At 42.1% G+C, this 13504-nt stretch overlaps 1 protein-coding gene across 1 annotated transcript; it reads left to right on the forward strand.

Annotated features, from left to right (window-relative positions):
• The first annotated feature begins 11942 nt into the window (after positions 1-11942).
• LOC148020775 (tubulin beta-1 chain) lies at positions 11943-12983 on the forward strand. The gene has a single exon (XM_087698176.1). The coding sequence runs from the start codon at positions 12081-12083 to the stop codon at positions 12981-12983; it is 903 nt and encodes a 300-aa protein (XP_087554302.1). The 5' UTR covers positions 11943-12080.
• Positions 12984-13504: the final 521 nt, after the last annotated feature.

Here is a 13504-nt window from a genome sequence, read left to right on the forward strand (position 1 = left end):
ACATGTCTTGAGATAGTCAAATGAATCTTGGAATATGGATAGCCACCAATATTTAGCTCTTAAATCTTTCTGTGCTATTAACCGCCCAGCGAAGTGCCCTCCACATGCGGAGTCATGGCACTCTTCCAAAATAAAGGGAACCTCGTCAAGCATCACACATCGACAATAGATATAATCAACACCCTGCCGATATAATGTGCCTGCGATCAAGGAAAATTTCAATGCTTGCTGTTTAATTTTCCTCTTCTCCAATTTTGATAAAGTAGCTCCAGTCTCCCGTAGAAAGATAGTGCGTTATAGCAGCATACCAGGAGGGAATAGATGCCATATCAATCTTGAACGAAGTTTCCATATCACTTTCTTCAGCCAAGTCCTCTTTTGGTTCTCCGAAATCCACAAGACACTCTACAATGCCCTGAAGCTTCGACGGCTTGCTCTTAATATCATAATCAAATTCCTGCAAAGTGATTAACCACCTTGCTAAATGGTCACACGGCTATAACTTATTCAACAACAATCGAAGTCCTTCCGCTTTTATATAAAAAAACCACCCTCTCATAAAGAATGTAGTGCATGAACTTTTTGGTCGCAAATACCATCGCAAGGCACAACTTCTCCATATAGGTGTAGTTAATTTTTTATATGCCCAACTTCTGACTGGCAAAAGCTATCGGATGGTATCACTTTTCCTCCCAAATTTGGGCCAAACAGTAGAGCTAATAATATACATGGTTGCTGCTGAAAATATATAGAACATTTCGCCCCTTTTTGGTGCTTTTAAAACATGTGCTTTGGCAAGCTCCTACTTCACATCATCAAAAGACACTTTGCAAGCATCACTCCATGTAAATTGACAGTTAAAGGACAATAGGTTCGTCAGCGGCAACATTCTTTCTACCAAGGCATTGATAAACCTCCGATAATACACTACTGATGACAGAAAGCTATGCACTTCCTTTGGAGTACGTGGCGGACTCATGGTGACTATGACCTTGATCTTTTCAGGATCAGTCCCAATCCCTACGGAACTAACCACATGGCCTAACAAGAGCCCATAAGGGACTCCGAAGACGCACTTTCGTGGGTTAAGAGCTATGTAAAATTTTTTGCAATGCTCAAAACACTTCCACAAAATGATCAACTATCTATCCCTTACGGTGGCTGCCCCCAGATCGTCAATGAATATTTTCAGCTCCTCTAGGGAGATGTCACCAAAGGTCTTGTCGGCTATTCTTTGCCACGAACCAGGTGCATTACACAACCCAAATGCCATCACATGGTATGCAAAGGTACTGAAGACTGTAATAAACATCGTTTTTAGCTTGTCTTGCTCAGCGATCGCCATTTGGTTATACCCTGCAAAGCAGTCCATGAGCAAATATATTTCCCTGCCCACTAGTTGATCCAAAATTCGGTCAATAAAAGACAATGGGTAGTAATCTTTAATAGTCTGCTTATTCAGCTCTCTAAAATCTACACAAAGATGGATTTGATTATTCTTCTTCTTCCTGATCACTACTGGTGAGCACCATTCAGTATGCTGAACAAGGAAGATCAAACCCACTTTTCGCAACTTCTATAGTTCCTCGTACAACCCGTCCCTTAATTCAAAAGGCATATGCCTTACTTTCTTATGTACAGGGCAGGTACCTTCCTTTACAGGAATAGTATGCACAACTAGATTGGGAGGAATACCCCGAAGTTCGTCATAGCTCCAAGCAAAGATATCGTGAAACTCTCGAATTAAGGACAAATAATCCTCTCTTTCTTCCGAACTGAGCATGGACCCTAATTTAATTGTCGGTGAATCATTTAGTGCACTAAGATCCAGCTCAATAACGTCCGTGTCTCTTATTCGATCATGAGGCTCTATCGACTCATTCAAGGTTATCTGATAAATATCCTCTGTAGTGGACCCTTCCTTAGATCCATTGCTCGATGATGTCTCACTACCAGATGGATCATCTACTGTTTCTAGTTTTGTGGAGGACAGTGGAGCTCTCTCACTCTGAGGAGACTCAAGGTAAGCATCCACTATTACACGATGGGCACCTCGACCTAAAATCACTCAACCAGCGGGTATATTGACTTGACAGTCTGTCCGTAGAATCCATGGCCTGCCTAGCAAAACTCGATAGCTAGGACGTCCTGCAAACCTTATCACCCTAAAGTCCAGATAGCATTCCACACTCGCAACTGTAACGTGGACCTTAGTAATGCAACCTTCTGGTTGTCTTAGACTATCATCAACCATCCTAAGAAGTGTGGAGCCATCTTTTTGGATCTCTAGACCTAACCTCTCCATCAAGTTTGAACTTATGATATTGACAGAGGATCCAATTTCCACGATAGCATGCTCCACTAATATTCCATCCATATATGCTAGAACTCTAGGGCAATGCTTTTCAGCATGATCGAACCAATCTTCCCCCACTCTAGCTATGCCCAAAGGTTCTCTTATATACCCTATACGCAGGATTTTCTTGAATTCCTTGCGCGCTCCTGAAGAAAGTTTAATCAATTGCAGGAGATTCACATTTGGTTTGACTTCACAAAGGGAACTTACTAGATCAAAGTCATGGTAATTAGCCAAAGTTATCTTCTCATGCCAAACCATTCTCTCCTTTGGTCTTTCCATCGGCTTTGATGCCTCTTTTTTAGCCTTTACCTTCTTTCTTGGCAATCCTTTATCCTCCTCGGGATCGAATTTACTACCAACAGGTCTTAACGGTCCACCTTTCTTATTAGGATTCAGGACTTGCTTTTCCCTAGCATCTTGCTTAGGGCTTCCCTCGACAGGTTTTACAATTCCTTTGTCGCCCTCTTTAATCTTTTGACCTCTTGTTACAGCTCGTAGATTAGAAGTTTCAGCATCATTGACACGTACAACCTCAATAAGGCTAACTCCACTGCCATGAGGTAGCTCATCTACAACAGCCTTTCCTCTTTGCAGTATTTGCCTTGGTCCATTGTCTTGCTGGAGATTATTTCCTTGTGTGCGTAATGGTTAGCTGGACCTGGTTGTTTACTCCCTTGTTAGAGAGAACTGATCTTACTCCAACAGGTAGCAGCTAAGTGGCTAGACTTCCCGCAAATATCACATTTGACATTCGAGCAATTCCTAGGGAAATGGTGGCCCCCACACCACTTACAGCTGAATCTTGAGGGACCACCCTCTTCAGGGCATCAGCTCCCTATCAAATTCTGTTGCTTCTTAAGGAAATTGACATCCACATCTATTTGTCAATACTGTTCAGAGATCATATCGGTATAGTGCTTCATCATGTCCTTAACTTCACCAAGGATATTAGAAGCACTCGACTCATAGCCACGATCGTCAGTCTGTCGTTCCATGGGCCTAACCACTTGATTAGGAATTAGCCGCCCCTGACCAATTGGGACAACATTAGGATTCATTGTTTGATTTCCATCACTATTTAGTGAGGCCGCCTAACTAGCCATAGGCATAGTCATGCTAGGAGGAGCTGGTAACATGGGCAGATTCGACATAATACTCCCTCTGCCACTCATGTTTAACATGGGGTCCCCTTGACTCCCATTGGTCAAGGCCAAATTATTACCATTCTAATTTATCCTTGCTGCATAAGCCTCTTACAAAGCGCGACTCTACTCCTTCTACTTGGGTAATGGCAGTGTCAATATCGGCCAAAGCAACACTACTCAGCTGCACCTGGATATTAAAATCCAATCCATGTAGGAAATATTGCAACTGTACAGCCACTGGAATGGGAATATAAGCGTTAAGTCTGCGAAGAACTTGCTTTAGTTTCTTAGTATATGCCTGGACATTCTCATTTGGCTCTTGGCGTGTTACATTCAGCACACGCAACCAATATTGTCCACCCTTCTCAGGGGCAAACTCCCTACGGAAAGCTATAAAGAATTGGGCACTGCTGTAAAGACTTTCACTTGCACTCGAAGAGCTACTCGTAACACCTAGGTTACTAGAACCACTGCCACTTATGCGTAACGGGCTGCTTCTTTGAGGAGAATAGCATCTTACAATCTCCAACTGCCGTCTAGCCCTCTTAGCACGTTCTGCTTTTTGTATTTCGGCTTGATGGTCCTTGTCAGAGGACATAAACCAACTATTTAGTCCCTAAAAACCCTAGATTCGAGATTCACCACTTGTTGGCGGCTCCCGGCAAACGCACCACTGGTGGGACCTAAAATGGGCTGGCACTGGCTATGGCACTAGCCGCATGCATACAACAGACAATCCCACCACATGGCCTCGTGGATGAGGAGCATCTAAAACTCACTTTGCACTAAATGCTTATGACGATTTTGTGTTTGTATCCAATATGTAGTCCAATGTTCACCTTTCCTTCTCCTCAGAGGGAGATCCCATAACATATAGGCATAATGCCTCGTAATATACACATAGGGAAGCACCTCTCGGCTAATTGCTGCGGCTCCACTGCGACTCTCCTACACCTTGGGGATTGGCCCCCAAGATGCATCGCTAACACATATAACATTCGCACAAACTCCACTCTTTCATAATTTAGCGTTCCAGGAGATTTTTATTTGCCTCACAAAACTTTCCCCAATGGAAGCGCTCGTGTAACCTACGACTTAGGTTTCCTGTCCTCTCAGTGTTGGTCAAAGTTTATCAAACAAGTGCAATGCATTCCAAGAGATACCACGTGGCATGCTTGATGCAAGGTGTATGAAGATTGTACACAACCATTTTATGATTAAAAAAACCAGCCATGTGAGGTGCGGAAAATAACCCTTTCATGAATTTTAACTAAGCATTACGTGTTGCGCTGCTTTAGGGACTAGCACCGGAACTTTCGTGATACTAGTCACCTATATTTAATTATGGAACGATCCCTAAATGCTATGCAAAAAGAGAAAAATCAGAATTTGTATCTTTTCAACAGTTAGATCGTCGCACAAACTTCCTCCCCCCCTCACCGTTTAGGTGTTGCTACGGTGCATAGGTGTAAATGGTTGTTTTGTATCATTTTTGCATGTAAAAAGCAATAAACATGTACTATAACACAAAGGACGATGCCAAACTGAAGCTTAACCTCATGCTTCACGCACATAAATCTTATTTTTTCATATTTTTTTAGCACGAAAATCCCAATTTTCTTCATTTTTTGCTATTTTTTCCTATTTATTATCCATGAAAAATAGGTATTTTCTAATTTATTGGTATTGGCTTATTATTTTGACTGAAACTTAACATTTTCTCTTATTTTATCCCATTTTCACTCCTTTTTTTCAACTCAGAATCGAAAAAAACCACTAATTTTCATTAAAAATGACATTTTACGGGTTTTAAAGAATTAATAACGACTCTAAATCATTATGGGTTCTGCATTTCTATAGTTACAACCCTCAAACATGATGCAACCAAGGTTCAAATAAAAATTCATCACATACGAACAACATTTGGACCATGAAACAACAAAAACAAGTAAATTTCTTCATAAAATTGAAGCATACCGCATGTCTTGCGTGTTGTGGGTTTTTTAATAATTATTCTGAGCAGCCCACAGACCGACCAGCAACCATTCTTCAATGCTGAACCTCTTTCCTCAGCCTCCTCTTCATCTTGGAGCAATCCGATCACAGTCTGACAAGCATTCTTCAGCCCCTCTTCTTCTTGATTTCTTGCACATGAATTGCCTCTATGCAGGAGAGAGAGGGAGGAGAGAGAAAGATTGGTTTTTTATCTCCACAACCAGGCATCCAATTGATGAGCGGTCTGGAGCGATGGAGAGCGAAGATAGGATGTAGATCATGCATCCGTTCAGTTGGGGGGGTTGTTTACAGGCCCCATCTTCCATCTCTCCTTCAATGTGTGGATATGGCGCCTTCTTCCCTGTCACGCAAAAAAAATGCAACCCCACTCCCGTGATTTTCAATTTTGGGCTAGTCCCAAAGGGTCACACCCTTTGGGCTTTCCTAAAGTCCATTTCCACCCTTGCCAATTTGGCCTTGGCCTCTCGGGCACTCCCTTTTCCACGTCTGGTGTTCGATTCTTGATGTGAAAAATCCTGGGCATCCTTCTTGAAGTCTTCCACTATCGGGCATCTCCCAGGATCTCGTCTGTCATGCCAAAAATTTATGAAAATTCTCTAACCATCGTCCTGTGGTGCTTTTAAGCATTTCTGGGGCATTGCCACTTAAAATCGTATTGATAGCCACTGCAGCCTTCGACGAAGTCTATTTTTTCCCTAATATTTGTAATTTTTGGCTATTTTAAAGCACTTCTAGGCATCAAAAATCATTTGTTACGTCATCTGCAGAGCTGAACTCGAAGAGTGGCTCTCCAAGCTTGAGGATTATTTTGACATCTTGCCCCATATTAATGACCAAAAGATCCATTTTGCAACAATCCACTTGGAAGGATTTGCACGTACATGGTGGAGGTACATTAAAAGAGAAAATCGGCAAAGTGAACTCGTGGGAAGCATTCAAGGCACTCATGGTGCAAGTATTTGTCTTGCCGGTGGAGAAAGAAAAACTTGCCTGCCAATGGTATAGTCTTAAACAGCTTGGTCTTGCTGTTAGACAATATACAAATCAGTTCCTCAACCTTACCATGTATGTTGAGTCGATTAGTGATGATGCCAAGTTACACAAGTATGTGTACGGGTTGGATCCCCAACTCTCGGCTGATGTTTCAACTCAAAACCCATCGGATTAATTCAAATATATTCAACTGGCTGAGAGGTACTCTCACAAGTATCGTCGGGATGCTTCATTTCATCATGGACAGCAAAAAGGGGCATCTCAGCCAGTGTTTGGGCAGCAAAGAGGACATATGCAGTCATATTTTGGACAGCAAAGAGGTGCTATAAGGCCGGGGCAGTTTGGGGCAAGTTATGGTGGTGTTAACATGCCATTCAGCACTCCAAAAATCCCCACATACCCCATTTTTAATGCCTCAAGACCACAAGGTAATTTAAGGGCATCAAACAACCCAAGAATGGATAATAGGCAAGGGGACAACAAAAATAAAAATGCTTTAGCCTTTGGTAGTCCAAAGTCCATTCCCATGGATTTGTATAAAGAAACAAAGGAAAAAGGGCTTTGTTTCAAGTGTGGCGAGAAGTATACAGCTGATCATGCCTCAAAATGTACTTTTAGAAATGCTAAGGCATGGATTCACAACATGTTGGTATTTGAGGACTCAGAGGAGGACCCTGAGGATACACATCCTTTTATGATGACTATTGAAACAGATGATGCTGATGAAGAGTTTAGTCAAGAAGAGTTCTTTGACCCTGTTGACTCTTTTCCTTTTGACCCCGGTGGCTATGTATCATGAGGTATGGGTAGAAAGATCAAACCACATGCTAAAATACATGTTGCCACTGCTTATACCATATCTATGGATGCTTGGACAAGATCTAGAAGCCCTAATACATTACATATTAAGGGCCAAATTCATGGGAAGGATGTGTTTATACTTGTAGACAGTTGTAGTACTCATAGTTTCATTAACAGAGCAGTCATGGACATGTTGAAGTGTTTTTCCACTGATTTACAACAGCCATTGAAGGTGCAAGTTGCCAATGGGGATGAAGAAATTAGCACGCAAGTATGCCCTGCTGTTCATATTCAGCTTGCTGAAAATTTTGGACAGCAATTGGATTTAATTGCATTGGAAATGGGGCCTATAGATGTTGTCTTGTGTTGTGATTGGCTAAAAACTTTGGGCACTATAACCATGGAATTGTCCTTGTTGTATATGGAGTTTGTCAGTGCGGGATAGCTCATTCACTTGCAGGGAATTCAAAATGATAGTGAATTTCAGCTCATTACGAGCAAACAACTCAAGAAAGAGTTCAAGAAATGGTCCCAAATCTTTGTATTGCAGTTAAATAAAGAAAATTCAGATCAATCCACTAAAATAGTAAAGAATTCAGCATTAAGAACTCTTTTAGAAGAGTGCAAGGACCTCTTCCAAGTACCTACAGCACTACCCCCTAACAGGGCGGTTGATCATCCCATAGATCTGGAGCCTTAGTCAACGCCTGTGAATAAGCCACCTTACATATTGTCTAGGTGTAAAAGAGAAGAAGTTGCCAAACAAGTCAAAGAATTACTGGACATGGGATTCATTGAGCCTTGTTCTTCACCATATGCTTCCCATGTGTTATTGGTAAAAAAGAAGGATGGATCTTTCAGGATGTGCATAGACTACAGGGATCTTAATAAGATCACCGTGAAGAACAGGTACTCCATTCCACGCATAGATGACTTGCTGGATGAACTTAACGAGGCTAAGTACATTACGAAGATAGATTTGAGGTCAGGCTATCACCACATCCGCATGGGGGCAAGGGATGAGGTCAAAACAACATTTCGGACCGATCAGGGGCTTTATCATCTCTTGGTCATGCCTTTTGGGTTAGTTAATGCACCGGCCACCTTTCAGAGCTTAATGAACAAAATACTTCAGCCCTTTCTTTTCAGATTTGTGTTGGTTTTCTTTAATGACATCCTCATCTATAGTAGATTACTGAAGGATCGCCTTTGGCACATGAGGCAGGTGTTTGATGTATTGAGGCAGCATAGACTCTTTTGCCAAGCAGACAAAATGATCTTTCATGCAGATGGAGGTGGCATACTTGGGGCACATTGTTAGTGAAGATGGAATTAGGGCTAATCCTAAGAAAGTGCAGTGTATAAAAGACTAGCCCACACCTACAAATACCACTTCACTTAGAGGATTTCTTGGTCTCTCATCATTCTATCACAGATTCATTAGGCATTATGCCACTATTGTAGCTCCCTTGACAGATAGGCTTAAGAAAGAGGCCTTTTTCTAGGATGTCATTGATGATAAGAGCTTTAATCAGCTCAAATAATTGCTTACCTTAGCACCCATCTTGGTTTGCCCAGATTTTTCGAAAGAATTCACCATTCAGTGTGATGCCAGTGGCAGAGGCATAGGTGTTGTATTGTTACAGGAGCATGGGGTTATAGCATTTGAGAGCCGCAAACTTGCTGAAAATGAGATGACCATGAATGTATATGACCAAGAAATGCTGGCCATCCTTCATGCCATTAAGAAATGGCACCACTACTTGTATGGCAGCAAATTTAGGGTCAAGAGGACCATAGGGTCCTCAAATACTTCCTCTCTCAGTCTAATCTTACCCCCAAACAATGCAGATGGGTAGCTATAGTGCAGAATTATGACTTTGACATTACACATGCACGGGGAAAAGACAATGTAGTTGCTGATTCATTATCTAGAATGTGGGCTTGTAAAGTCTCAGCCATCATGGAACTTCATAATGATTGGATAGAAGAGCTTCAGGAGGCCTATTTGTTAGATGCTGATTTTAGCCACATTTTCCAAAAATTACAACAAGGGCATGTAGAAGAAAACTCTCCATATCATCTTAAGAACGGTCTCTTATGGTTTCAGGGCACGATTGCCATCCCATACACTTCTCCATTCAAGCAAAAGATCATGCAAGAGATGCATTCCTCACCTACAGCTGGTCACTTGGGCATATTTAAAACTTATGAAAATATTGCTAAAAGCTTTCATTGGAAGGGCCTATGGAAGGATGTAAAAGATTTTGTCTTGAACTGTGTGCCATGTCAACAAAACAAGGACAACACCTTACAACCAACTGGTTTACTACAGCCATTGCCTATGCCCGAAGGCAAATGGACACACATTACTATGGACTTCATAACCGGCCTACCGATGACCAAGAAGGGGTGGAATAGCATCTACGTAGTTGTGGACAGACTCACCAAGGCAGCCCATTTCATTCCTACAAAGACTCAATATAATGCTTCTCAAGTAGCCAGCCAATTCATGGAACATGTTTTCAGATTACATGGCTTACCACAGGTCATTGTGCATGACCGGGATGCTAAGTTCATGAGCAACTTTTGGTAGGAAATTTTCAGCTCTATAGGCACTCAGTTAGCCCCTTCCATTGCTTACCATCCATAGACTGATGGCCAGACAAAGAGGATTAAGAAGTGGCTGGAAACTTACTTGAGGCATTTCTGTTATGATGTGCAGAATGCTTGGGACTCATGGTTGCATCTGGCTGAGTTTGCCTATAATAACTCTACACACTCTAGCATTGGAGTTTCACCCTTCGAGGCATTATACGGCTATAAGGTGCCCCTTCCCACGGTTATCTTCAATGATAAAATAAACCCACAAAGCAAGGAGGAATTGGATAGAATGCAGGCCTTACTTGAGTAGTGCAAAGTCAGCTTAAAGAAAGCTCAAGATCAAATGAAGCTTTATGCTGATGACAAAATAAGGGATGTTGAATTCCAAGAAGGGGATTTGCTACTTTTGAAGGTGCCCAAGTCCAAATATGCCACCCTTAAGGATGGGTGTAGCAATAAGTTGGCTCACAGGTTCTATGGGCCATATCGGATTGTCAAAAGAGTGGGAGACTTGGCATATCGGTTAGCATTACCCCCATCCACGAAGATTCATAATGTCTTACATGTGAGTCAATTGAAGCACTTCATTGGATCATCAGTGGATTATGTTGAGTTACCACCGATAGATGAAGAAGGCATCATTCAATACATACCCGAGCAAATCATAGGACAAAGGGAAAAGAAGCTTTGCTCTCGCTCCATCATGGAATACTTAATTAAGTGGCAAGGTTTACCACTTGAGGAAGCTTCTTGGAGGCCAACTTCAATTTTGAAAGAGTTTCCATACCTATTAGAAGCAGATTTGGCTGAAATCTAGCTAACTATGGCCATGTTTTCTCTCAAATTGACTGACAGCTCTCTGTTTCAAAGAATATTTTATTATGTACTACTCTATGAATCCCATCCACGACCATTACCACAGTCATTCTTTGCATTTCCATCATGTCACCCTCTAAATATCAAAGCATGAGACACATGAGAGGCATCTGTATTCTTACAGTTTATCTCTTCTTATAGAAGATAGGTCTCAACATTAGATAGCTTCAGAGTAGTGGCACAAGCACACAAGGCAGTGCGGAATACATCCCAAGACTCATTAAGAGTTCCAAGCAAGAACAATGGAGTGACAAGATAGGTCTCAACATCAGATAGCTTTAGAGTAGTGGCACAAGCACATAAGGCAGTGCGGAAAACATCCCAAGACTCATTAAGAGTTCCAAGAAAGAACAACGGAGTGACATGCTCTTTGAAATCAATGCCCTACGAAACCAAGTTCTTAAGAATAGCATGAAACTGGCTCAAATGAGCTCACATGGTCACATTCTCTTTCATGAGAAGATCCATAAGCTGTTTTAGCCAATACACTTGACTTGCATGACTTTGCTTATCACAGAGGTTTTTTATCTTATCCCAAAGCTGCCAAGCACTATGTGCTTCCTCAACCACATTGTAATGCACATGTTAGTGAGAGACAAGATGAGGGTAGACTTGCATAACTCATCAAGCTCCATCCATTCATCATTAGTCATAGTTTCAGGCTGCTCTCCACTCAACCTCAATGACACAACGTGACACCCATAAGATTACCCATAAGTGGTTGAGAAGATTACCCATAAGATCTGAATATTTGGGCCAAATACTTTCAAAGCACCCCAAGTTTGTAATAAAGTCCCATATACCAAGCATTATAATGCTTATAAACAAAGCGATAGATGAACTTGAAGCAAAGTTGCAGTTTTGATAGACCAATTTCTAGTGATGCTGGGCCAACTGTATGGATTTGGGGACTTAAACTTCCTGAGACAAGAAAGGGAGATTCTCTAGTACATTCACATGGTGTTCATTGACTTGTTCACGAGGTAGATGAGTAATCTCCTTTGTGTGTCACAAAAATATGAATGTCACATAGAATTTGATGCATCCTTGGATTTGTAGACACCAGAAGATTTCCCTTGACATTCTGATCTATCAAGTCTTAGAGATCAGGTACTCGATCAACTTCCAGGAAGGCTACACCTCTTGAATCCATCTTCCAATCCAATCACCTGGAACATTTGGCTTTACTGGTCGTCTCAACAGAGGAATTGTCGGATAGTGGGGAGTCTTCTTTGTAAGGGTTTCAAGTAGTGTGACATTCCCTTGGAGGGGAGATAGGTTTTGGCATGGGAACATTGTTAATCTCCAAAATTAGAGAGGAGTACCCAGACAGAATGATGCTTACATTTTCTGTTTTCCCCTCCCCAAAAGTTTCTGACACTGTTGTAGAGCCTTACAATGCAACACTTTCTATTCATCAACTAGTTGAAAATGCAGATGAGTGCATGGTCTTGGATAATGAAGTCTTGTATGACATCTGCTTCCGGACTCTCAAGCTGACAACTCCTACATTTGGTGATCTGAATCATTTGATCTTAGCCACCATGAGTGGTGTCACATGCTATCTTAGGTTCCCTGGGCAGCTTCATTCTGACTTGCGCAAGCTGGCTGTGAATCTGATCCATTTTCCTAGGCTTCATTTCTTTCTGGTGGGTTTTGCACCTTTTACATCTAGAGGTTCACAACAGTATCGGGCCCTGACTGTACCAGAGCTTACTCAGCAAATGTGGGATGCCAAAAATATGATGTGTGCAGCAGATCCATGCCATGGGTGGTACCTTACAGCCTCAGCTTATTTCAGGGGTCGCATGAGTACCAAAGAAGTTGATGAACAGTTGATCAATGTGCAAAACAAGAATTCATCTTATTTTGTGGAGTGGATTCCAAATAATGTGAAGTCCAGTGTGTGTGACATTCCTCATACAGGTCTCAAAATGGCCTCAACTTTTGTTGGCGATTCCACATCCATTCAAGAGATGTTCAGGAGAGTTTCAGAGCAGTTTACAACCATGTTTCGCAGGAAGGCTTTCTTACATTGGTACACAGGGGAGGGCATGGATGAGATGGAGTTCACAGAAGCTGAAAGCAATATGAATGACTTGGTTTCTGAATACCAGCAGTATCAGGATGCTAGTGCAGATATTGAAGAGGATTATGAGGTGAGGATATTTTTTGGTTTTACTAGATGACAGATATGGGGAAGGAGGGGAAAGGAAGGCGAGATGGAGACGAAAGGGAAGGCGGGGAGATAGATCACACATTGGCAGCAGCTCATCCCCATCCTTGCAAACATTGGTCAGAAGCAACTCAAAGTGTGGTTTCAAAACAGAAGATGCAGGGAGAAACAAAGAAAAGAGATGAGCCGACTGTAGAATTGGAATTCCAAGCTGAATGCCATGAATCAAATCCTGTTGGAGGAGAATGAGCGACTGCAAAAGCAAGCTACTCAACTGAGCTCTGAAAATCATTGCCTACGCCAATAGCTACAGCTACAATAGCCCCAACCACCGCAATTTCAGTCCTTGTCTTCTGCTTTCTTCGCATTCACCTCAAGAAGCTCAGCCCTTCTGTTTCTAGGCGACACAACCTGAAGAAATTTGGCGATGCTGTGGGCCAGAATGCCTCCGATAACCTCACTGTTGTTTCCCAGAAGAGATCTTCCTGGAGAGGGCTAAAGGTGCAGGCGGCACTGCTGCCAATGCCAAGACAG

The sequence above is a fragment of the Lygodium microphyllum genome, chromosome 18 (genome assembly GCF_053477565.2).
Source record: "Lygodium microphyllum isolate KBCC chromosome 18, Lygodium_microphyllum_v1.1.10, whole genome shotgun sequence".
NCBI lineage: Eukaryota > Viridiplantae > Streptophyta > Polypodiopsida > Schizaeales > Lygodiaceae > Lygodium > Lygodium microphyllum.